The sequence below is a fragment of the Garra rufa genome, chromosome 2 (genome assembly GCF_049309525.1).
Source record: "Garra rufa chromosome 2, GarRuf1.0, whole genome shotgun sequence".
Lineage (NCBI taxonomy): Eukaryota > Metazoa > Chordata > Actinopteri > Cypriniformes > Cyprinidae > Garra > Garra rufa.
The window spans coordinates 51,009,041-51,035,842 of NC_133362.1; the positions used below are offsets into that span (position 1 = coordinate 51,009,041).

Sequence of the window (26,802 nt, forward strand, 5' to 3'; positions counted from 1 at the left end):
GGAAATCTTTTTATTTAAGAACTTCTTTTTAAGATGCAGTTCAGTGGATAAACAAGAAACATCTATATCATCATTAATCAGGGTTTGTAAATAATACTGAACTACTTCATGAGATACTGAGATTTTATATAGAGATATAGATTTTAAAGTGCCACATATAATTGAGCACATAGGTCAACATGTTAAGAGTGGAAAAACTTCAGATCTCTTCTTTTTCTTTGAATTGGTGAAGGACGATGGCATCTGTTGAAGAGCCGCTCGTGGACTCACTGAAGGAACTAGTAGAAGCTGAACTGAAGGAGTTTCACTGGCACTTAAAGAATACATACAATAAGTGCATTTCAAAGTCTGAAATGGAAAAGGCAGATATATTCGACACAGTGGATAAGATGGTGGCATGTTTTGGACCGGAAGAAGCTGTGAAGGTCATGGTGGACATTCTGAGGAAGATGAACAAGAATGATCTGGCTGAACAGTTGGAGAATGAACAGAAGCAAGGTAACATTTAATTTACTGTAATTGAAACATGATTAAATATTTACCAGTGTGAGGGTTTAACTTAAACCTCTTTTTTTCTGCTGTGTTTATGAGATAAATTTTTCCTAGTGAGTAATTATATCTTTCTCTCTGTCACAGCTCAGCCTGAGGGCAATAAGAAGACATCTGTCCCTGTTGGAGGTGATTCACAACAGATTTGGAGTAAATATCAATCACTGTCTCTAGATGGAAATGAGAAAATATAACTGCAAGGAGCAATTACAGGGCCAGTCACATTAGCAGCTGATTTTGTTCAGATGTATAGAATAGAAAAGTGTGTCCCCAGTGATACCCAGTTTGCAATAGTCTAAAAGCCTTAATTAAACATCCTACAACTGTGTATTAAAGTTAACCAGTAGGTGGCATTGTCACCAAATTGATTGACACAGAAAGGTTAATTTAAGCAGGTTAAAACATGTTGTAAATACAGCCTTACATCCTGTTTAATGTGCTAAATGATGTGGAAACTATTCATTACCCCTAGTAACATTGGTCTGCATGGCCCAAAGATCACGATCAATACAATAAGTGATCTGGAAAGAACATAAACATTCAGAAATTGTAAAATTGAAATCCAAGCTGTTAATAATGGACTGCTGTTTTCAGCAGCATGAAATCTGTCTGAATCAGTAACTAATAATGATAATCATGCTGACATGCTGATATGTGTCAAATTTGTATAATGCTTTTTTGTCTCTTATTTATTTGTTTTTAATTATAGAGCTTCAAAACTTCTTAAAAACTCACAAAAACAACATAAAGAGAAAGGCAAAATATATTTTTGAGGGCAACCAAGAAAATGACACAGATCTCAAAGTTGTTTACACAGAACTGTTCATCACAGAGGGAGATATGAAAAGTGTCAATCACGAACATGAGATTCTGAAGATTGATGATGTTTTCAAGAACAAAAAAATACATGACAAGCCAATCAAATGCAATAATATTTTCACTGAACTGAGGAAAAACAATGAGGAGAAGATTGTGCTGACCAAGGGAGTCGCTGGCATTGGAAAAACTGTCTGTGTACACAAGTTCATTATGGATTGGGCAGAAGGAGAATCCAATCAGGATATAGACTGTGTGTTCCTGCTTCCATTTAGAGAGATCAATGTGATAAAAGATAGAGAGGTCAGTCTCCATGAGCTTCTGCTGAAATTTTATCCTGAATTGAAGGACATGGAAAAATTAGAGTTATATAAGAAATGTAAGCTAGCATTTATATTTGATGGACTTGATGAGAGTCGACTGCCATTGAACTTTAAAAGGAAAACATTGGACACAGTTGTGGAAAGAGCATCCGTAGATGTGCTGTTTACAAATCTGGTCAGAGGAAATCTGCTTCCATCATCTCTCGTCTGGGTGACATCACGACCAGCAGCAGCCAATCAGATTCCTTCTCGGTTTGTGGGTTTGTTCACAGAAGTGCGAGGATTCACAGACCAACAGAAGGAGCAGTACTTCAGAAAAAAAATCACAGATGAGGTTCAGGCCTCCAGAATCATCTCACACATTAAGACATTTCGTAGTCTCTATATCATGTGCCATATTCCTGTGTTCTGCTGGATCACGGCCACAGTACTTCAGGATATTCTCATTGAGAACAATGCAGAGACCATTAGCACAACACTCACTGAAATGTACATTCACTTCCTGCGGATACAGATGTACACAAAGAGTCAGAAGTATGATGAACAAGAAGAAAGTGAATGTACAAAGCACTTACAATTAAATAGAAAGAGGATTCTGAAGTTAGCCAAGCTAGCATTTGAACAACTGAAGAAGGAAAACATTGTGTTCTACGAGGATGATCTGAAAGAATGTGGTATCGATGTGAGTAAAGACACTGAGTTCACAGGAATGATTGCTGAGATCTTTAAGAAGGAAGTTGGACTTTATAAGACAAAGGTCTTCTGCTTTGTGCATCTGAGTGTTCAAGAGTTCCTCGCTGCAGTGCATGTGTTCCTCTGCTACCTGAACAAAAACAAGCGAGATCTTCTGTTTTTCTTTGAAGATTCACAAACTACAGCCACACAAAAGCTTAAATTCTTTTTTAGAAAAGTAAAATTTCATGATTTAACAAAAAGAGCCATTGATAAAGCAATACAGAGTAAGAGAGGACATCTGGACCTGTTCCTGCGGTTTCTCATGGGAATATCATTGGAATCCAGTCAAAATCTGCTCAAAGGCTTAATCAAACACACTGAAGACACCACAGAGAGCATCAGACAAACAACTAAATACATTAAACAAGTACAAAGCGAGTACTCAGATGAAGATGACTCAGATATCTCAGATATATCAGATGAAGCTTCAGTCAACCTATTCTACTGCTTACTTGAGCTAAAAGATCATTCATTATATGAGGAAATACAGAATTACCTCAGTTCAGATGAACATCAAGTAAGAGACCTCTCATTTTCAATGTGCACAGTGCTGTCCTATGTACTGCTGATGTCAGAGAAGGTGCTGGATGAGTTCAACCCAAAGATGTTCACGTCATCTTTTAACTGCGGGAGACTCATCCCAGCTGTGAGATGCTGCAGAAAAGCACTGTTAGTAATTTCACTGACTGCTTTTCAATTAAATGTTTTGTTCTACATCTACCCAGACTATGAATAGAACAATATGTTTTTGCAGAAAAACTGAACATCAGAAATTAAGTTGACTAAAAACATTCTGTTCTGGCAGATTTGACAGCTGTGATCTTTATGAAAGACACTGTGAAACTGTGTCTTCTGCTCTACAATCAACAAACTCCCATCTGACAGAGCTGGACCTGAGTAACAATTACCTGGAGGACTCAGGAGTGAAGCTGATTTATGATGGATTGAAGAGTCCATATTGTCGACTCAACATACTGAGGTTTGACATTCACTTTAACTGAATCACTGTTCAAATATGTGGATAAATAGGTGTTTTATAACTATACCTATTATAAATTATAGAATTTTTGCCTGTCTATATTGTAGTATTATTGTATCAGTGGCATTTTCTCCAAGAACTCTAGGAACTCAAAAAACCTGATGAGAAAACAGTCAAGAGTTTCAACCATCCTGGATAACCTGGAATTTTATAATGCAATGTTCAAGTTATGAGGACGAAATAATTTCTCTAGGAATTAGATCAAATTTAATTGATTCCAATAAAGAATCAACTCCAAAGATTCTGAACTTGATTAAATTGATTCTGAATTAATAGACTAAGCTTCTTAACCATTTGTCCTGCGAAGTGGTTAGATCAGTATACTTTATCGACTCTGAGGTTTATATTATGCTCATGGCCAAAATCATAAATAAACAAAAATATTATGCTAGGAAATTTAAAGCCAGGTAGCTTGGATCTGAGCACAGATAAAACTTTTGTGAACATAAAATTCAAGACACTTCTTTTAATGAAACAATGATTTATTGAACTACTCTAATACACAAAACTAATATACAAAGACACACACACATTTCACACATACACTCATACAGTTCCAGGGCTGAGAGAATTACTGAATTAAATAGAACCCCAAATGTTCTAGTAATTGCTACTAGCTCTTAACCCTCTAATAGGGCTGGGCGATAAAACGATAACGATATATATCGCGATAGACAAGAGATCGATATCAATATAAAATGTGTTCGATAAAACGTTCGATATTTTGTATTCTTCGTTGGCCCGCCCAGCCCCCCTTTAACGTTCAGTTCATAGCGCCAGACCACAATAGAAGTTAAGGTTATCTTTCCTACAGAACGGGTCCATGTTGTTGTATTAAACAAACTAAATAGCCTTATGTTATTTATCTTATTTACACGACGGCATTTGATTTCTGTCTCTACATGATCGCGCGTTTACAATGTCTCCTCACAGACGGGATCGCGGACTCCATTCATAAAAACGGACTTTACTATAGGGCGGAATGCCGCGGAATTCGTCGATTTTTGGACCAATAAATCAAAAGTTGGTCTGTTAATTAATTCAGATCGCGATATGGACTAGTGTCTGTGAAAACTGAAATGCAAAAAGACCGTTTCAATATGAATCCTGCATGTTCCCGTTTGCCTCTATATCTCTATGCTCTATATGTATGAATGGAGGAGACGCGTTTTATTTTCACTACACGCATACTGCACACGTGACGCTCCCGCTAATTTTTGGCCTTTGCATCTCACATGAACAGACAAAAATCTCCAAAGCTGCTGTGAGTGTCACTTTTTATCAATTTTACCGTTTCATTAGTGAAACTAGCATCATTCATACTGTATTACACACTGAAACTTCAAGGCAACCTGTCAAAATAAAAGTACGGTTTAAAATGTGACAGAACCATATTAGTCTTGTATTACTGTACAGTATAATGTAGGTGTTTATATGTTCACATTTAAATAATTTACATAAAACAATATATATGATAAAAAATAAAATAAAGAGTCACCACTTAATTGTTGAAAAAATACTATTATTATTAAACCTTTTTTTAACTGAATATAATTTTTCTTCTATGTATTAATTTTAACAGTAAAGCTCTGTTTATTTTTATTTTTAAAAATAAATCTGTGATTTTGCTTTCATTTGATTATCAGAAAAATTAAAACAAGAATTTCTGAAAAAAAAAAAAAAAAAGATTGTAAGGCCCTATTGTTCAAAATGTTGAAAGTTTTGGACTTATTTTTTCACTTAAATAAATATTTTTGTTATTACACAAAGTATAGGCTAAAGTACCGGGAAAGAAGTAATGTTGGCTACTGGCAACCAGCAATCTGTGCAGAAATAAATATTATCAGCCAAGTACTTTGCAACAACCTCTGACCTGTGGTCAAGCCGTACTTCTGGGCCATACATTAGCTTGACCATTCACTTCATCGACAATGAATGGGGTTTGAATTGAGGATTAAGAGATAATTAAGTGTATATTGTGACTTTAGACTTATGTTTACATTTTAATTATTTGAGTTTTCCATGGTTGTTGACATTTCTGTCTTAATAACTGAGGGGATTATGATCAGAGGCAGGTTAAGTTTAAAATAAAAATGCTTGAGTGTAATATATTTTTCTCCTGGTCCTTATTTTAAATGGGTCATAAAAATATCAATAATTATCGATATCGACCGATATGAAACACTGATATCGTGATATAGTTTTCAGCCATATCGCCCAGCCCTACCCTCTAAGCGCCAAAGTCGCAGAATTGCGACAAGACGTCATACCCATTGAAATAGACTGTAGTTCCTAATACGGTGTAATTTCTCATTTGTATTCCTAACCACTAGATGGCAGACATGTAGTACTTCGATTCTAGACCAAAATTACGTCTTGTTCCTGTTCAAAGTATTGGAAGAAATCATAGAGAATGTGAGCGATCTTCATTGATGCGGAAGCAGTACAGTTCATAGCGTAAATAGAGTAAATTGTCAGATTTGTGAGGAGAAAAGCACCAAACGGCTGATAAAAAGTTGTACCGTGAAGATGGGTTGCAAATGTTATTTGCTGATTGTGACTCTAAAGGGGAATATTTGTCTTTTGGAAATGACAATCGGCCGTCTAATAGACGCGCATCTCGCGGTACATCTTTGCGGAGCAGTTGTGCTGCTGTGTAAGACGAGATTGTTCATGAAGCACAAACAAATAAAGCACAAACAAATGTTGCAAATGTTATTTGCCGATTCTCACTCTGAAGGGGAATGTTTGCCTTTTGGAAGTGACGATCGGCCGCCTAATAGACGCGCATCTCCCGGTACATCTTTGCCTCGCAGTGGTGCCGCCTCGCAAGACGAGAAAGTGTTTACAAAGCATAACCAGCGATCATTTCGTCCCTTTGCCCAAAAGGAATGGGGGTGGCAGGGGTGAATGTGGTCATAGTGTACACAGGGGTATAGTAATATTCTAATAATTTAGTAATTTCTTCTGTTTTATTGTTGGTTTCCTCTATTCTCATCCATTTGATCATTTTACTACTATATAGTAGTGTAATATGTAATATTTTTGTTTTATTCAGTGGTGTCAAAAGTATTCACATTCATTACTCAAGTAGAAGTATAGATACTAAGATTTAAAAAGACTTTTGTAGAAGTTGAAGTATCAACTCAAGCTTTTTACTCAAGTAAAAGTATAAAAGTACTGGTTTCAAAACTACTTAAAGTAAAAAAGTAAAAGTAATGTAAGGGAAAAAAATGCCATTAAGGACCAAACTTAGGCCGCGCCACAGGGGCCTATTGTGCACTACCCCACCTCCCCAAAAAACATTTCTAAAGGCCATAATGACTATGTTATATTAAAATGTTAATGTTGAAAAATTTGGAATGCACTAGGCTACCTGTTTTAGCTGCATATTTGCCAATTGAAAATAAACGCATTTTATTACAATGCAAATAGGCTACATTAAAGAACCATAAATGTGTACTACTGAGCATTAACGTGTTTCATGGAGCGGAAGATATGATGATTAGTTGCTGCCTATAAGTATTGTTATCGCAACATTGTCAATCGCGTTGTCAATCGCAAACTATTATTTATTCAAACGTCTTTCTATCAAACTACCTACTATAGCTTCATTTGCAGAGGATGAAGAGAAAGCACCCGTTTGATAAATAAGCAAGTAGTCGAGAAATAATAACTTGTAAGAAATCATCTTTTTTGAGTAATGACCCGAACACTGGCTATATCCTTGCTGGAGTGCAGGGCTGGACTGGGGTTAACATTTGGCCTTGGACAAATCCAGCCCATCCAGCCTACAAGTTCCCCCGTGAGTTTTGTTGGATTATAGGGCCTTTAATTAAAGTAAATAAATGAATGAATAAAACAGAACAGAATCAAATAATGTTAGATACTGAATTCAAATGCGACTTTTATTAATAATTTATAAAATTAATAATGCATTTTTGTCACATAAAAATGCATGCAGTAAAGCATTGATTTTGAGCTAGAATGCAGGACTTTTATTGCTAAGAAATTCTGTAAAAATTACTTACTTTTGTAGAACACAAAAGATATTTTGTAGAATGTAACCAAACATATTTGTTTACCCTTGAATTCTACTCTATAGACACAATTTTTGAATTTCTCAAAGTATCTTCCTTTATGTTCCACAGAAGAAAGAAGTTCATACAGGATTGAAATTACATGATGTTGAGTAAATAATGAAAATTTTTATTTTTGGGTGAACTGTCCCTTTAAGAACTTTAATATGTATAGTAAACACCTCATTTATATAAGGCACTGATATTTATCTTTAATCAGGCTCTTACTGAATTAACATTTTACTCCAATTAAAATGAATTACAACTTAATATTTAAAAAGAAAGAAATTATTGCTTAAAATCCAGATATATACTGACTAGTATTAGTAAGATGTCGTCACAAGAATAAAATTACAATGGTTATGTTTTTTTAAATAATTCATAATAATAAACTATGAAAATTTTAATAAAAAAATGACAGTAATTATGTATTGACGTTTATCACTTTACCTCCTCATGCAGCTGTTTTCAGCAGCCCAGCAGAACCTACAGAACCTTTAATGTTCTCATATCACACAACTGCCTAACACAATTCTGTGTTAAATCTAAATGCGTCAAGCAACTTGAACTTGCGCTATTTATCACTTTGCATCGCGCTGTGCGGGTGACTGATTCCGCCACGTCACACTTTTGGACTATTTGCAGTTTCGAATGTCATTTAAAATAGCGCATAATATGCGGGAGGTCTGCCTCTCTTCGGCGATCGGCCCACCGGGAATGTCCCGGTTCTCCCCGATGGCCAGGAGTGTGACGTGATTTGTGTCATGTCACGTGCAGGTGTGATGGATCGTGTACAAACCAATAGGGTGTCGGAATGGTATATGTTTATACTTCTCATCCAACCACAACCAAATTCACTCTATGTGGATGGCGCAATTTATCTGGATAGTTTTTTTTTTTTTGAAAGATGACATGAATGAAAACTAGCCGAAAAGAAATAGGAGTAACGAGTCTATTTTTAAAATGTAAGGAGTAGAAAGTACAGATAATTGCGTGAAAATGTAAGGAGTAGAAGTAAAAAGTCGTCTGAAAAATAATTACTCCAGTAAAGTATAGATACTCAAAATTTCTACTTAAGTAAGGTAACGAAGTATTTGTACTTCGTTACTTGACACCTCTGGTTTTATTGTTAGTGTTCTCTTTTTTGATCATTTGGAATGAGGATAAAAAAAATAAAAACATGCAAATAAGTTCAAACATCCATTTATTATCTTTTATTTCCTGAATATTATTTGTGAAATGATCAAACAGGCTACTGTTCACATGCATTTTATTACTACATCGAATAGTAATATAGTAATAATTTAGTACTTTTTCCTGTTTTATTGTTGGTTTCCTCTTTCTGATTATTTGAAATAAGGATAAAAGACAAAAAAATTAGCAAATAACTTCAAACATCCATTCAATATTTATTATTTCCTGAATATTATTATGAACTGATCAAACAGTTGGCTACTGTTCACATGCATTTTACTATACAGAATAGTAATAATTTAGTACTTTTTCCTGTTATATTGTTGGTATCCTCTTTTCTGATAATTTGGAATGAGGATAAAAGACAAAAAATGTGCAAATAAGTTCAAACATCCATTCAATATCTATTATTTCCTGAGTATTACTGATGAACTAATCAAACATTAGGCTACTGTTCACGTGCATTTTACTATATAGTATAGTAATATAGTAATAATTGAGTATTTTTTCCTGTTTTATTGTTGGTTTTCTCTTTTCTGATCATTTGTAATGTGGATAAAAAGACAAAAAACTAAAAAAACATCAATTCAATATCTACTATTTCCTGAATATTATGAATTTCAATAATGCCGCCCCCATGATGACGTCATAATATGCAAATTAGATGAGAATATTTACACCCCACATCAACTTTTGGTGATGCCCAACATTTTTCTAATTTACAGTAGATCTCTATCTTTAAGCCCTTTCAAGCCACAAGCTTTTGAAATCTTGATGTCAAAATCCAGCATTTTTCAAAAAAAAAACCTGGCGCCTAAAGGGTTAAATAGCAACCTTAGAAAACCACAAAAGCAGAGATTTAACTTAACGATCTAGTACCAGGTTCAGCAAGAAGATGAGATTTTGTTTACTTGTGTTTGTGCCTGTACACACTACCAATTTGTGTAGCATTTGTCAAGACTATTCATCCCGTATCAAACAAGGGTATTGTCAGGGGTGTGTGCAGGACGAGACGAAAGACAAGATTAACAATTAACAATATATTTTATATAATACTTCAAGAAGAACAATGCAGGAACAGGCAGGATCAGGCAGGAACACTTACACACGACATTCAACGTTAAAGACCGACAAAAGACTAAACTCAAAGACAGACTTATAAAGGCAAACTAATTATCAAACACAGGTGACACAGATGACTAATAATTACAAGGACAGGTGTAACAGATGACGGTGACGAGGGCTAAACCAAATGACAACAGAATGGCAGGGGGAGACAATGGGTGAAACCAATGACAGACAGAGCTGTGACATTACGCCCCCCTCCGGAAAGGCGCGTCCTCGCGCCGTGGAAAAAACGAGAGGGGCGGAAAAACAGAGTCCATGAGGGAGGAGGCTTGGGCGGAGGACGGCACCCCAGGAGGGGGACAACAAACAAAGTCAACAGAGTCCAGGGGGGCGACGAAGGTGGGAGGAGCCAGGGAGGAAACAGGAGGGACCTGAAGCAGGAGGAACAGACCCAGACCACAGCCATGATGACGGCCCACTGTGGAGCCGACGGAGGGAGGAACCATGGTGGACGAAGGCGTGCCGACTCCATGGGGCCGACCGACAGAGGCGGAGCAGATGGAGAAGGAGCCCGAGGCGAAGACGGAGAGCCGATGATCCGGGGTGACACCGAGGATCCGGAGGGCCAAGGTGGAACAGGCTCTGGCGCCCGAGGCGGAGGCGGAGTCCCGGAGATCCGCGGCGGAGCCGGAGCGACAGAGGATGGAGGCTGTGCCCGCAGGAAGGAGGAGTCCCAAGGAGCCGGTGGGACGGCGCGACGAGGCACAGCCGGAGGAGCAGAGTCCTGAGGAGCCGATGGGGTGACGACTGACCAGGGCGGAGCCGGAAAGACGATGGAGCCCGGTGGAGCTGGTGGATCGACAGGCGACGGTGAAGAGGAGGGCGTCGAGAGCCGTGGTGGAACCGCGGGGTCGAAGGGCCGAGGCGGAGTCCTGGACTCGGAGGCTGGAGGCGGAGCTGAGGGATCCTCCAGCCGAGACGCCGATGGAAGCTGGCAGTCCCGCGGCGAGCCCACTGCACAGGTGGTGGGCTGAGGGTGAGCTGGGGGACTGACTGCTGACCTGGGAGACTTTGGGCAGCTGGGCGGAACCAGCGGGGACTCAGGACGGCTGGGCGGAACCAGCGGGGACTCAGGACGGCTGGGCGGAACCAGCGGGGACTCAGGACGGCTGGGCGGAACCAGCGGGGACCAGACAGATTCAGACAGACGAGGGCGGGTGGGAGGGAAGTCTATGCAGGTCAGTGGCTCAGAGAAAAAGTCTATTAAGTCACATGAGTTATCTTGGGCAAGATCCGAGAAGAAGTCTATTAAATCCCCAGAATTAGATCCCAGCTCACCCTCAGCGGTGGTGCAGTGGGCAGGGCTCTCTATCGCCCTCTCTCGCTCCACGTGACAATCCACCGTCACGGATGTTGATGTCGGCTCTCGCACCTGGTCAGATGGGTCAGGCTCTGTCACTCTCGGCTCTGGCACTCCATCTGCGGTGGGCTCGGGCTGTAACTCCGCATGTCGGGGTGATGTTTGGCTGGGTTCTGGGTCGTGAGTGGGGCTGACGTCCTCCTCGACGAAGCCGACAGTCCAGGGAGATCCACTGGACGCCAGCACCCACTCGATGTATCCGGCGAGGCTCTCTCGAGGACCCTCCCCGGACAGCTGCCTCTTGATGGTATCATTGAGTCCAACGCAGAAGAACGTGCATAGGCAACTGTCCGGGTAGTGCGTTAACGGGGCGAGGAATATGAAGTCTCTGGTGTGGTCCTCGAGAGAGCGGTTCCCCTGCTTCAGGAGGAGGATGAGGACGGCGGGATCATCCATGATGGGGAAAAAAAAAATAAACTAAACACTGATACAAAAAAACGGAAAATAAACGCAGGGGAAGACGCCGTGAACTGTTTTGGGTCGGTCTTTCTGTCAGGGGTGTGTGCAGGACGAGACGAGACGAAAGACAAGATTAACAATTAACAATATATTTTATATAATACTTCAAGAAGAACAATGCAGGAACAGGCAGGATCAGGCAGGAACACTTACACACGACATTCAACGTTAAAGACCGACAAAAGACTAAACTCAAAGACAGACTTATAAAGGCAAACTAATTATCAAACACAGGTGACACAGATGACTAATAATTACAAGGACAGGTGTAACAGATGACGGTGACGAGGGCTAAACCAAATGACAACAGAATGGCAGGGGGAGACAATGGGTGAAACCAATGACAGACAGAGCTGTGACAGGTATATTGCTTGCATGCTAATTAGGGATGTAACGGTATCAAAACTTCACGATACGGTAATACCTCGATATGAATGTCACGGTACGGTATTTATTGAATCATTTACAGAAAAAACAAAACTAATGAAGAGACTCGAAAAAAGTGCCAGAAGTGCTTATTAAACAGTTTACATGTACATTGAACATATCAATGGCATACAAATTAGCAATCTATCACTTTGAATCAGGAACTTCAATTTTAATAACAAAAAATTATTAAACCATGTAAAAAAAAAAAAGTTTCAATTTAGTATTCTTGAAAACTCAGAAAAAATAAAAATAGCAGGCCCATGTGCTGAATGAGTATTTGAGAACACTCACCTCATTCACTCACTCACTCACACACACACTGAGACAGTTTTTTTTAAAGGAAATCTAGCATATTAACATTATCTGGTAAAAGCTGGGATCTCTGGGCATTTACAATGTCCCCTGCAACAGAAAAAAACCCTCTCACTTGGGACCAGAGTATGTGAGCGGAGTGGAGCGGCAAAAATTTCCCCTCTGCGCTCTGTGCATTTAATAATCACCAAATAAAATCAGAAATAATGTTTGAAATATAACGGTCCTGTTCATAACTTATATTAAAATACAAAAATACAAAAATAAAATAACAGGAGAGTTTGGAACACTAGTGTGCAAACTTTGTTCCTACCACATACCAAGCTAATAACATCAGCATTAAAGAATATAATTGCTGCTTTGTACAGTGCAAAGTTTGTAATGAAAATAAAAATACATTTTCGTCAGTTATTTTACTTATGGATCGCTGCATTTCTTACAGATTTCTGCTCATTCGAAATCGGATACCATTACATTTGTTTTAATGCATTAACAGAGTGATTGCGTGTGAATAAGTGCCGTACCTGTTTAAATGATGCTTTAACTTGAAAATATTAAGTATCTAGAAAGAACAAACTTGTGAACTATAATTTACCGCTCATATGATGTCCATTGCCGTCATGATAGTCTTCACATTATTTCTGATTTGAGTGATCCATCTCTATCAAGCGAAATATGTTTAGCATGTGAATTCCTGCTTAATATGCAGTTATATTACGGACAGTTGGCGTGAATTGTTCTCATGATAGAGCGGTGGTGGAGCAGTCTTGGAGCGAGTTAAAACAACGACGCTCCGTCTTTTCAAAAATCCGCTCTTCCCTCCATTCAGAATCACAACAGACCGCAAAGGATGATGGCCACGCCTGGGCTGATGGGAATTGTAGTTCCCGCTACCTCCCGTTCGCTCCATTTGCCTGAGCAAACTTTTCACAGAAGACCTATCGTTTTATCGAGTCATGCGACCACGGTAGTATCGAAAAAAATTGTTATTAAATCTGTCCCTATTTGTGATTTTAGTTGAAATTTATGTCAGTAGAAGACTGGATGTTTGTTTCTTAGGTGGAGGGGGAGTTTCTTCTCTCCTGGTAATTGCGTTAAGTTTTAGCAGTATGATTTCCCTGAGGCATAAGGCGCAGATCTCGACAGAAGCAGTCCAGACAAATTGGCGTCTGATGATCGTCATGTGATGGTCATGGATCAATTTTATGGCTGGGAAAGAGAATCTTCTCGATTCTCTGGAATGTGGTAATTTCTGCAGTTTGTTTGGTGCTCTGTTCGACCGAGATCCTACATTTGGTCACTTCCCTCTCTAAAGGCTTATAATGCATAGATTAAATCTCCAACGATTAAATAAAACACATCAAGTATATACAGTAAAAGACATGAAAACATATGATACTGTTGCTCTAATAGCAATGCTAATATGTTGATTGTCTCTTAAAGATTATCTCTGCTGTGTGCTCTCTGTTGAGAGAGGGGGTGCATTCTGAATGTCAGAGGAGGGGGAACGAGATGTCTGAAGGGTCACAAGAGTCATGCTGGACGGACCATGTGCCCTGCAGGATCGGAAAGTGTCTGTGTAAATCTGTCCAATTTGTGTATTCAGTTGAAATTTATGTCAGGAGAAAACTGGACGTCTGTTTCTTGGGTGCTCTCAGACTAAGAAAAGTTTCTCCTCTCTGATTCAGTGTTGTTTTCGTCAACGATGACGATGACGAAATCATTTAGTTGATGCCACTTTTTTTCATGACGATAACGAGACGATGACGAGATAAAAATGGCTCGTTGATGACTAAAACATGACGAGACGTGTGTGAGTTTTCGTTGACGAGATGAGAATAGACGAAAATATTAGTGGGTGGTCCGTCAGACGTTTAAAATGCATGACATTTCTGCTTATTGTGCATGCCAATTAAAACCTAAAAAGTATCTGCCGCTATGGCAAGCCGTTTTAGCATTAAATACTCTTTGCCATACTAGTATGGCAAGCCGTTTTAGCATTTCATCCTTGTTTGTCTTTTATGTTTTAAAACATTCCTTCATTATTGTAATTATTGGTGAAAATAGTCGATCCGGAAGCTCACATTGTGTTGAACTATAGATCTGCTATTTTCAGAACTTATAAGTGACACTACCCAACAGCAAAATACTTACTGACCTACATTAATTGGTTAAAAGACTACTTTTTCCCCTTTTTTTGACTAAAACTAGACTAAAACCTTTATGACTTTTCGTCGACTAAAACTAGACTAAAACCTTTTTGACTTTTCGTCGACTTAAATTGGACTAAAACTATCACATATAGAAGTGACTAAAATTTGACTAAAACTAATAAGCCTTTTTAGTCCAAAAGAATAAGACTAAGACTAAATCTAAGATGGTTGTCAAAAACAACACTGCTCTGATTGTGTAAGTCACGTAATCACTGTTTTAGTGTCCTGTGAATTACTGTCTTCCTGTGCTTCTGACGTGGATTAATGTTAATCAGGCAGGCCGGGTCAAAACTCAGGAAGACTAGTAGACTAGCTGGCATCATGTAGGTGTCTTGATTGGGTTGTACGATCGACAACTGGTTGGGAGGGAAAATGACCCCTTTAAAACCAACCTTTATTGGTCATTAATTGCATTAGTATTCAGGTTTTTTTTTAATGTACAAATGCATTAAACCTATGCCCAAAATTAAACATTAAAAAAAATAGCATAATGCTGTCAAAATGAAGTGCATACAAATACTTATTACATCATGTTGTTAAAATACATCAGTTAGGATTAGGGGTAGGATTACATCTAGGTTTGAAGAGGACAGGATACACAGTTTATACAGTATAAAAAAAAAACCTTTCAATAGAATGTCCCTATAAAACGTAAAATCTCAATGTGTGTATGTCTGCTTAATGTATTTGTAAACATTTTAAGGAACACTCAATATTAATATAATACAATTAATGTCCAATAAAGGCTGGTTTAAAGCACTTAATGTAGGACATTTTCAGATTTTCTGTGACCTAATCTAAAGTGAGAACAATCTGTGGTTAATAAATTGTCAACAAAGCATTAGCTAACTCTTTACATATAAGTAATTAAACATGTTAATTACAGTTCCATCAATGATGAACTCACTATTTGTATATAGTCTTTTAATGTATTAACAATTTATAAGCTACTATTGAACTTGTTATAGTATTTTATTACAAAGTGTAATTCAGTACAAACATTAACTCCAAATTATAAACTATATAACCTAACTGATAAATTCACATTAATATGGCTGTTTGTTTTGTTCTCTTCACAGGCTGTGTGGGTGTCTTCTCACTGCTCAGTCCTGTGAGAGTTTGTCTTCAGCTCTACAGTCCTCAAACTCTGTCCTGAGAGAACTGGATCTGAGTAACAATGACTTGCAGGATTCTGGAGTGATGCTTCTTTCTGAAGGACTAACGAGTCCAAACTCTAAGCTGGAGATGTTGAGGTTTAAGTTTGAAATACTTGATTATGTATTAATTTCTAAAAAAAAATAAATTAATACACTGCTAAGATTGATTATGCATGCAATTACTGTGTTCATTTTGTTCAGATTTTCCATATGTAAACTCACTGCTCAGTCTTGTGGGAGTTTGTCATCAGTTTTTAAAACCTCAAACTCTGTTCTGAGAGAACTGGACCTGAGTAACAATGACCTGCAGGACTCTGGAGTGATGCTTCTTTCTGATGGACTGAAGAGTCTAAACTCTAGGCTGGAGATGTTAAGGTTTGAGTTTGAAATACTTGACTATTTATTTATTTCTAATAATAATAATAATAACAATTAAATTAAATAATATACACTGCTAAGATGAATTCTGTATGCAATCACTATGTTCTTCTTGTTCAGATTTTCCCTATGTAATCTCACTGCTCAGTCTTGTGAGAGTTTGTCATCAGTTTTGAAATTCTCAAACTCTTTCCTGAGAGAACTGGACCTGAGTAACAATGACCTTCAGGATTCTGGAGTGATGCTTCTTTCTGAAGGACTAAAGAGTCCAAACTGTCTGATGGAGATACTGAGGTAACTGGTTTTCCATAAAATAATTAACAAAATGCTATTCATACAGTAATCAGGGTGTAAACCAAATGTGGTCCACATATGTTCTAGAAAATGTGGTCCAGGTACATTCAAACTTGTCTGGACCAGTTTTGGCAAAGATATGGCACAATAAACACTAGCTAATGTGGCTGTGAGCCTAAAGTGACCAGCATATTGTCACACGTGCGGGAGAGACGAGGATCCAGGGAAACACAAGGAAAAGAGAAGTATAAACAAAACACTGATTTATTAATAACAATGCAAAACAAAAGGCAGGGATAGACAAACACGTCGAAACTTGAAAATAAAACCCGACAATGGGGGTGAGAGACTGAAGACTGTTAATACACCAAGACAGGGCGTGGCTACAAACGAGATAACAAGGGGGAAATACAAATATGGGCAAGACTGAACCAACTTAGATATGAGTACTAGTTCCGGTCGAGTGAACACTGGCGCGTCTTTGTTGCCGCTGCTCTCCGGTTTTCCTTTAACTATGTGGATTAACTATGTGTGGCTTGTGCTCACCTGGACTGTCCTGTCCTTGGTTTTTCATTCATCGACTGCACTGTTCCAGTATTATACAGCTGAGCTTCTGAGGTTCCGTTTATATCTACATGATGATCCACCACCACCAGCTCTGCTTTCACACCCGGATATTTTATATCTGCCTCGTCGGAAATACATTCACCGTGGCTCTCGTCGGAACTTTCAGTATGATATATCCAACTCCATGAAGTCCTTCTGGTCCACTACTCGACGTCCATTGAGGAATACCGGTCGCTGCGCTGATCATAGTGTGTTGGCCGCTCACTTACGGGCAAGGATCATCTTGTGAAGGATCTCCTCGTTGACCGTAAGTTTGACTTTTTGTGTTTAACAGAAACGTGGCAGCAGCCAAATGACTTTATTTCACTCAATGATGCTTCTCCTCCAGGATTTGTTTACATCTCTCAATCACGTGACTCTGGCCGTGGGGGAGGTCTCGCGATAATTTATTGTGAGAAGTGGAGGATAGCGCCTGTCAATGTTCCTGTCTGTCACTCATTTGAGGCTACTGTCTGTCAGCTTTCTGGACCTATTCCCACCATTGTTGCTACTTTGTACCGCCCTCCAAAGCCTAACAAGGATTTTATTGATGACTTTGCTGCCTTTCTGACTCACCTATCCACACTTTCATCAAATATATTACTCCTGGGGGATTTTAATATACATATGGATAATGTTGACAACACTCTCACCAAAGACTTTACATCCTGTCTGGATAGTTTTGGACTTCAGCAATGCATAAACTTTCCTACACATAATAAAGGACATATTTTAGATTTAATCTGCTGTTCAGGTGTTACACCTGTTAACTGTAAAGCAGATTCTTTTCCTTTTTCCGATCACATGTTGCTTTCGTTCACTGTTAATCTCTCACTCTCCAAATCTAATCTCCCACGTACTATAACATTCCGAAATATTAAGGATATTAACTTAATATTTCATGACATTTTCATGACATTTTATCCTCTAGCATCGTTAGTTTTCCCAGTATCGACAGTTTCTCTACTCCGGATGAACTGCTCTCTCACTACAACTACAACCTTCATAACCTCTTTAATAATCTTGCTCCACTCAAAACCAGGACTGTTTCATTTACTCTTTCTGAACCTTGGTTTACTCCCACACCAAAATTAAAAACAAAAGGAAGACAACTTGAAAGACTTTACAGGAAAACAAATGTGCACAAGGATATGTATTTAAATCACATTCTTTTTTACAAATATTCGATTTCTAAAGCTAAAACCACCTATTATTCTGGTTTAATCAGTTCAAGTGAAGGAAATTCAAAAGCCCTTTTTTCTCTCATTACAAACTTCATAAAACCTCGGAATCCACTTCTTCCTCACTTGTATTCCTCTGATTTTTGTAACTCTATATTATCATTTTTTTCTTTAAAAATTGAACATATCCACAAGCACCTTATGTCTACTTCTGGTCCGAACTCACCTGTCCCAGTTTCATTTGCTCCTACTTGTCTACTCTCAGAATTTACCTTACCCTCAGTAAATGAAATTAATGATCTCATTCAAAAATCCAAATCTTCAACCTGCAGATTAGACCCCCTTCCAACTGTGCTTGTGAAAGCCACTGTTTCTTTTCTGTCCCCTCTCATTAATAACATTATTCACTCTTCACTTACCACTGGAATTGTTCCTTCTTCTCTTAAAACAGCTTCTGTAACTCCCATTCTTAAGAAACCTGGTTCAGATCCCAACGATTACAATAATTTCCGTCCTATCTCAAATCTTCCATTCATCTCCAAAATCCTGGAAAAAATAGTTGCTGCTCAACTTCATACTCATCTTTCCTACAATAATTTATATAAACAATTCCAGTCTGGTTTCCGTCCTTTTCATAGTACAGAAACAGCACTACTTGAAATTACTAATAACCTTCTCCTAGCGGCTGACTCTGGTTTATTATCCATTTTTCTTCTGCTTGATTTGAGTGCGGCCTTTGATACTATTTCACACACCATCTTTTTGAACAGAGTCTCTTCTATTGGAATTACTAACACACCTTTTAACTGGTTTCATTCATATCTTTCAGGCCACACTCAGTTTATTAGTTAAAATCATTCAGTTCTCATTCTGTCCCTGTTATTACAGGTGTGCCCCAGGGCTCCGTTCTGGGGCCCCTACTGTTTATTATTTACCTTTTTCCCCTTGGATACATCTTCCGTAAACATCAGATCAATTTCAATTGCTACGCAGATGACACCCAGCTCTATCTTTCAACCAAACCTAATTCCACACTTCCACCATCTTCCCTTACTTACTGTCTTCTTGACATAAAATCCTGGTTCACTTCAAACTTCCTTAAATTAAATGCCAATAAAACAGAATTGCTTCTTATAGGTACAAAATCAACATTAAACAAACTTCATAATTTTTCGATTCCCATTGATAGCTCCTTTATCTCTCCTTCCCCTCAGGTTAAGAGTCTGGCTGTCATCTTAGATAGCACCCTCTCTTTTACATCTCATGTTAATAATGTTACCCGGTCTGCTTATTATCATCTTCGTAATATCAACCGTCTGTGTCCTTTCCTTACGCCTCACTCTACTGCCATTCTTGTTCACAGTTTAGTCACCTCCCGTTTAGATTATTGTAATTCTCTTTTGTTTGGCCTTCCACATAAAACTCTTCATAAACTTCAACTGGTCCAAAACTCAGCTGTTAGTATTATTACTCGTACCCCTTCTATTCATCACTCCTATTTTACAACAGCTCCATTGGCTCCCTATCATTTATCGTATGAACTATAAAATACTTCTCCTTACTTTTAAAGTCATTCATAATCTAGCCCCTTCGTATCTCTTTGATCTCCTCCATATACGTACTCACGCTCGTACTCTTAGATCTTCTTCTTCTATCCATTTCACCGTTCCCCGTGTCCGCCTTGTTACTTGTTAGTAGAGCTTTCAGTATCTCTGCTCCTCAGCTCTGGAATTTGCTTCCACCGGACCTCCGTAATATTGATTCTCTCACACTTTTTAAATCCAAACTCAAAACTCATTTGTCTAGAATAGCTTACTCCCTTTGATCACAACTGCATTTTCTTCTAATTGTATTGTATCTCATTGTTTTTAAATATTGTTATTGTTGTTGATGATGATGTAAGGTGACCTTGAGTGTCAAGAAAGGCGCCTATAAATAAAATGTATAATAATAATAATACCAAAACCAAAACCAAAAGGGGGGGGGGGACTAAACCAACAATGACTAAACCAAATGTACTGGAAACAGAGGGGGAAAAACACCTAATAACTTCCATAGGGGAGGGAGGGTGGGCGCCCTGGAGACCGCTAAACAAGGGGTTTAGTCCTGTAAGTTGTGATGTGGGGCCTCCATGGATCAAGCTTGTTTGTTCAGTACATCCCACAAATGATTTTGGATTTAGAACTGGGATCTATGGCGGATTTTACTGAATAATCAGTTTAGTATTAAAAGGAACAACAAACACTAATGTAATGTGGACTGTTGTATGTTTTTGTAGGTTGTCTGGCTGTATGGTGACAAAGAAAGGATGTTATTATGTGTCTTCAGCTCTGAATTTAAACCCGTCACACCTGAGAGAGCTGGATCTGAGCTACAATCACCCAGGAGATTCAGGATTCGAGCTGCTTTATGAAAAACTGAAGGATCCAAACTGCTCACTGGAAAAACTCAAGTATGTCAGGCAGGAGGAGTTTTTGGGTTTACTGTTTAAACTTTTCAGTGTCTCTCTATATCTATATGAGTATAGGAGTTTTTGGAGGATACAACAATCTAAAAGATTTAAAGAGCACTAGTCTGAGGAGTAAAATCTTAACTAAACTGCTCAGACAACAATATTAACAACATAACATTACTTTAACTCCCTGACTGGTGTTTTGTCAGCTTGACAGTGAAAATACACCTACCTACAACTTTTATAAAAGGTAGAAACAAACATAATTTATAATTTATGTTTCAAACATCAACAACTTAACAACTTAACAACTTGAATATTATAAGTTACACATTAGAGTCACTATTACAGACTGTTGCAGAAGTGGGAAGCAAATATGTGACCCTGGACCACAAAACCAGTCATAAAGTTAAATTTTACAAAACTGAGATGTATATATATAATATGAAAGCTCAGTAAATAAGCTTTCTATTGATGTATGGTTTGTTAGGATAGGACAATATTTGGCCGAGATACATCTATTTGAAAATCAGGAATCTGAGGGTGCAAAAAAATCAAAATCCTGAGAAAATCACCTTTAAAGTTGTCCAAATTAGGATCTTAACAATGCATATTACTAATCAAAAATTACATTTTGATACATTTACAGTAGGAATTTTACAAAAAATCTTCATGGAACATGATCTTTACTTAAATTCCTAATGATTTTTGACATAAAAGAAAAATCAATAATTTTGACCCATGCAATGTATTTTTGGCTATTGCTACAAACATACCCCAGCGACTTAAGACTGGTTTTGTGGTCCAGGGTCACATATATGGGCTTCTGCAGAAGCTAGTACTGCTGCGGTAGTGGCAAAGAGAGATAAAGGCTCCTGTGGGAGCAGTCACTCTAGCGGCAGAGGGAAAAAACAGCGCTCAGGAGGAAAAAAAATGGCGCTCAGGAGAAGCGGTCACTTGAGGGTGCTCAGAAGGCACGGACACTGGAGGGCGGGGCAAGACCAGTGGAGACGCAGGTGCAGTGGCTATCTTGTCTGGGGACTCGGGAGAGACCACCATCTTGGCCTGGGATTCTGGCGAGGCGGCCATCTTGGCCGTGGACTCAGGCATGGCGGCTATCTTGTGAGCTGACTCTGAAAGGGCGGCCATCTTGGGTGCAGACTCTGGCGTGGCAGCCATCTTGGGTGCAGACGCTGGTGTGGCGGGGATTCTGAAGTCTGCTGTACTGAACGCTGTGCGGCGGCCCGCGGGCTTGAGGAGCTTTGGGACTGGGCAGGCAGTTCGAGTCATTGGTATGGTATGTGGGGGTTCTCGGCTTAAGATAGGCTGGCTCGATATGATGTGTTTCAGAGGGGACTGAACGATGAGACCCACCAACACTCTTTACTTCCTCGATTTCAAAACCTTTTTTTTTTTAAAAAGTTTAAATAAGGAGAAAATGCATGAGGGAGAATCGCAAATGAATTGTCTCATCATTTAGCCCCATCAGAAACACGGTGCCGAGAGAGGCATCAGGCCACCCCACCTGATGGGAAAGCTCGATGAATTCCTCCGTGCATGGAATGAGGTGCCAGAAAGAAACACACAGAAGTAAGGAATATCAAAAGATTGGTAAATTTAATGAAAACAAAACAAATGAACATAAATCCAGGGAAGCAAAAAACAAATCAACAGGAGCAAACACAATCACAACAAAACTTTAACATCGGACAAGGGGAGTGTGGCACAAAGGACTATAAATACTCAGACAAAGGGGAGTGGCAACTAAACAAGATAACAAGGGGAAGTACAAATAAGGGAAGGGAGGAACCAAATAAACTAACTAAGGGGGGAGACATTGGAACAAACCAAATAAATAAAAGGGAAAAACATTAGGAAAACATTACAAAACAGATGATAAACCTGACACAGAAGGGAAAAACTCTAGGAGAACATTACAAAACAGACGATAAACCTGACACATGCAGTCCTGATGGCAAAATACTCTATACTGATGGCAGAATACAATGACTGGTAGCATCTGATAGAAAAGCAAAGATTACTAACAAATATACAAGTCCAGTCTAGTTTGGGGTGATAGATGTGGAAAAATGTGTTGTACTCTTACAGTTTGTAACGGAGGGAGTCGGAGGTGGATCCAAATGCGAGCTTTATTGTAGACGTGGTCAAAACAAGCAGGGTCAAACACCGGCAAACAGGAACAACAAAGATAATCCAAAGCGTAATCCGTAATACAAAGCGAAATGGTCAGGGGCAGGCGGCAAGAATCAATAAACAGCAAAACAGTCCAGGATCAAAAACACAAGGAAACAAGAAAACACGATGAACAACGGAACTAGAAAAGCTAAACAACGATCAGCAAACACAGTAGTGATGGGTCGTTCTTAAACGATTCGTTCATTTTGAACGAATCTTTAATGTGACTCGGAAAGAACGAGTCGTCTCGGGGAGTGATGCGCAATTGCGCAACTATGAATGAAGGACTCAAACCCAAGGACTCGAGAGATGAACTAATCAATTCTGTTTCCGGCTCAGGCAGCATAGGTTAAGCGTATGGGGCTGTCACGTAATGAACGAACGACTCAAACCCGATGACTCGAGAGGTGAACTAATCAATTCTGTTTCCGGCTCAGATCGCGTTAGTTAAGTTAATATGGGGCTGTCACGTGATGAACGAACGACTCAAAACCGGACAGATAGAGGCGAGGGAGCTAATCATACACTGAAGACCCAGGTAAACAATGAATTAGCCTAATCTTTTCTGTTTCTAATAGCATTATAATTTTGTCTTGTTTGTAGTGTGATCAACGTTTGTATAAGCAGTACATGTGTTATGGAAGTATCACGTAGCTTTTTAATTATATTTTGGTAAAATGAACGAATTGAACTAAATGACTCGTTCATTTTGCTGAACGAGACTCAAAGATCCGAGTCAGTAAAATGATCCCAACTTCCCATCACTAAAACACAGAGGGAAAAGGGAGAGGCTTTATACAAAACACTAGGGGTCACATGACAGAAACAACCAATGGGAGACGGACACATGGAACAGGGGAGCCAATAACAACATGACACAGACAAGAGTGAAACATGGTTGGTTGAGACAACACATAACATAGAGTCCATATTGGAGTGCCCTCTAGTGGGGCTGCCGGGCACTCCGTAACACAGTTCAATAAAACAAGCTTTATTCCTTGTGAATAGTGATGAAATTAAACACAAATGTGACCCTGGACCACAAAACCTTAAGTCTTAAGTCGCTGGGGTATATTTGTAGCAATAGCCAAAAATACATTGCATGGGTCGAAATTTTTGATTTTTCTTTTATGCCAAAAATCATTAAGAAATTAAGTAAAGTTCATGTTCCATGAAGATTTTTTGTAAAATTCCTACTGTAAACATATCAAAATGTAATTTTTGATTTGTAATATGCATTGTTAAGAACCTAATTTGGACAACTTTAAAGGTGATTTTCTCAGTCTTTTTGATTTTTTGCATCCTCAGATGTCTGATTTCAAATAGACGTATCTCAGTCAAATATTGTCCTATCCTAACAAACCATACATCAATAGAAAGCTTATTTATTGAGCTTTATAAATATATGTATAAATCTCAGTTTTGTCAAATTTAACCTTATGACTGGTTTTGTGGTCCAGGGTCACAAATGTCTCATGTATACCGGCATGCCACCAAGAGGATAATGACCTAAAATATACATCTAAAAGTACACAAGAAAACAACATGCAGTCTAGAGAAGGCAACCCTTGGGTGTTGGAGGTGGCTATGAAATGCAAATATTTGTATTTATTCATTTTGAAGCCTACTTTTAATCTTGAGCCATCCGTGCTAGTGTAGTGCTGCTGTCACGTATTGGTCGTCTTGTCATCATTAACTCTTGCACTACACATCATGGACTTCATTCCCCACAAGCCACTGCACTAATCACTGCATTCACCTGCTCCTTGTTTCTCACTGTACTGATTACCGCTCACAGCTGCACCTCATCACACTGTCTGCATTTAAGCTTCTCACACACACAGCCACCTTGCGAAGTCTTATTGTTCCTTCTGGTCTTTATTTCCGAGCGTTTCTTTCCGTGTTTGTTTTCCCTGTGTTTGATTCCTGGACTACTCCCCGTGTTTTGATTCTCGCTGCCAGCCCCGACCTTTCTGCCTGTTTTTGACCACGATTTCTGCTTGCCCCTTTGTGTTTGTTTGTTTGAATAAAATGCTGCAAATGGATCCGCACGTCTCTGACCCTCCTTGTGACAGCTGCTTTTTTAATCTTTGGGCTTGAGTGTTTCCTTTAAAAAAAACTGAATAATAGGATAAAAATATATAAAAACTACTGATTTTAATGGTGTACAGTGAAAAGAAAAAGGAACCACATTTCTATTTAAAAGCTTTTTTCCTGTCTTTGGTAAAAGAGGACAAAGTGCTATTAACTTTTTACCATATACAGTATTAAATATCATATTTCATCAAATAATTAAAGTGAGAAAATAAATTGACCTGTAATTAATCTTAGCAAAACATACATCTTCCCTTCCCATCCTCCCTTCCTTAAATCCTTTATTTAGTTTTTCTTTTCCCTTTTTCCTGCTCAGGGCCTGACATGTCTTTTCCTGTCAATGTATTAGGCCATCATTTCGACCAAAACCTTTTTATTATCTATATGCAGATAATAACTTTCTGGGACTAAAACCTACGAACAACTACATGCGTACTGTACAATGGCATTATTTTACCAGTTCGCTGAAGCGGTTTCTAGGGCAACATTCAGACAAAACTTAGCAATTATAGCTATCACAGCCACATCAAAAGATACGCTAGATAGTTAAAGACTATGCTACACATACTTTAACCGATAATTCATGAGATAGTAAGAGAATTGGCAAGGTTAATAAGAGACTTAACCTACCACTGCCAATATCCTTGCTGGGAAGTGTGGTACATTTGGAAAGGGTAATTTGGAGTTCATTGTAACCACGAGAGCTCCTTAATCCCACAGTAATAAAATGTCAGGACAAATTTGACGTTACTTATACTTTCTTGCTTCCAACGTTGTTGTAAAGTTTGTTTGCTGAAGACCATGCATGAGTCGCAAATGACGCAAAGCGCTCTGAAACATCACATACATGCTTTAGAAGTGCAAGACAGTGCGAGTGCTGATAATTGCTGTCATAAAGTTAAATTATTGCTTTTAACATTTTAAAAAAGTTACTTTAGTGTTTGCTTTACATAATCTCCTTTAGGGGACAAAATTAAATAATATCTATCCATACCAGTTTTCAGACAGCAACATTTACTGTATTTTCTAATTGTAGACTATCCTATAGTAACTCACAGATTATCACTGTAGTTAATACTACATACTGATATAGTACACATTAATAAAGTGTAGTTTATACTATAATATTCTACAGTATACTACAGTTTTACTACAGTTTACTATAGTAAAAACTTAATTTCACTAGTTTATGAACTCACTATAGTCAATTCTATAGTATGCTGCAGTTTAAGTTAACAAAGTGTAGTAAATTCTGTAATTTACTACAGTATACCATAGTTTATTACAGTTTACTATAGTAAATTCTAAAATTTACTATTGTATTTACTATAGTTAATGAACTCACTATAGTCAATACTATAGTATGCTGTAGTATAAGTTAACAAAGTGTAGCAAATACTATAATTTACTACAGTATACCATAGTTTATTACAGTTTACTATAGGTGGGACAAAGTCATTGTTTGGCAAGTCACAAGTAAGTCTCAATTTATTGCCCTCAAGTCCCGTGTCAAGTCCAGTGGCGGAGCTAGAATTTTTTACATGGGGTGGCCTGGGGGTGGCCACTGCTATTTCAGGGGGTCCACACACACGCACTGTACTCATAAAGTTGAAACAATAAATTAAGGAATTCTAAAGTTTTATTTGCAAAAACAATGCTGAGTTCATTTACAAAAATATTAGCATAAAGACAAAACAACCAAACAAAAAATACTGCAATTAGACAAAGCAGACATCAAACCCGGATTTGAAAAGAAAAACAAAAACACAATTTTAGTCATCAGTTACAAACTTATCCTAGGTATGTTT

General features: G+C 38.3%; 1 protein-coding gene across 1 annotated transcript in view; it reads left to right on the plus strand.

Moving 5' to 3' along the window:
- The first annotated feature begins 236 nt into the window (after nt 1-236).
- The window catches only part of LOC141325975 (NACHT, LRR and PYD domains-containing protein 3-like), a 49,714-nt gene continuing 23,148 nt past the window's right edge, over nt 237-26,802 (plus strand). Inside the window, exons 1-6 of the mRNA XM_073834692.1 lie at nt 237-498; nt 637-699; nt 1,259-3,092; nt 15,716-15,889; nt 16,292-16,465; nt 20,531-20,704. Of these exons, the coding sequence (XP_073690793.1) occupies nt 237-498; nt 637-699; nt 1,259-3,092; nt 15,716-15,889; nt 16,292-16,465; nt 20,531-20,704 (2,681 nt within the window). The remainder of the gene's footprint in view (nt 499-636; nt 700-1,258; nt 3,093-15,715; nt 15,890-16,291; nt 16,466-20,530; nt 20,705-26,802) is intronic.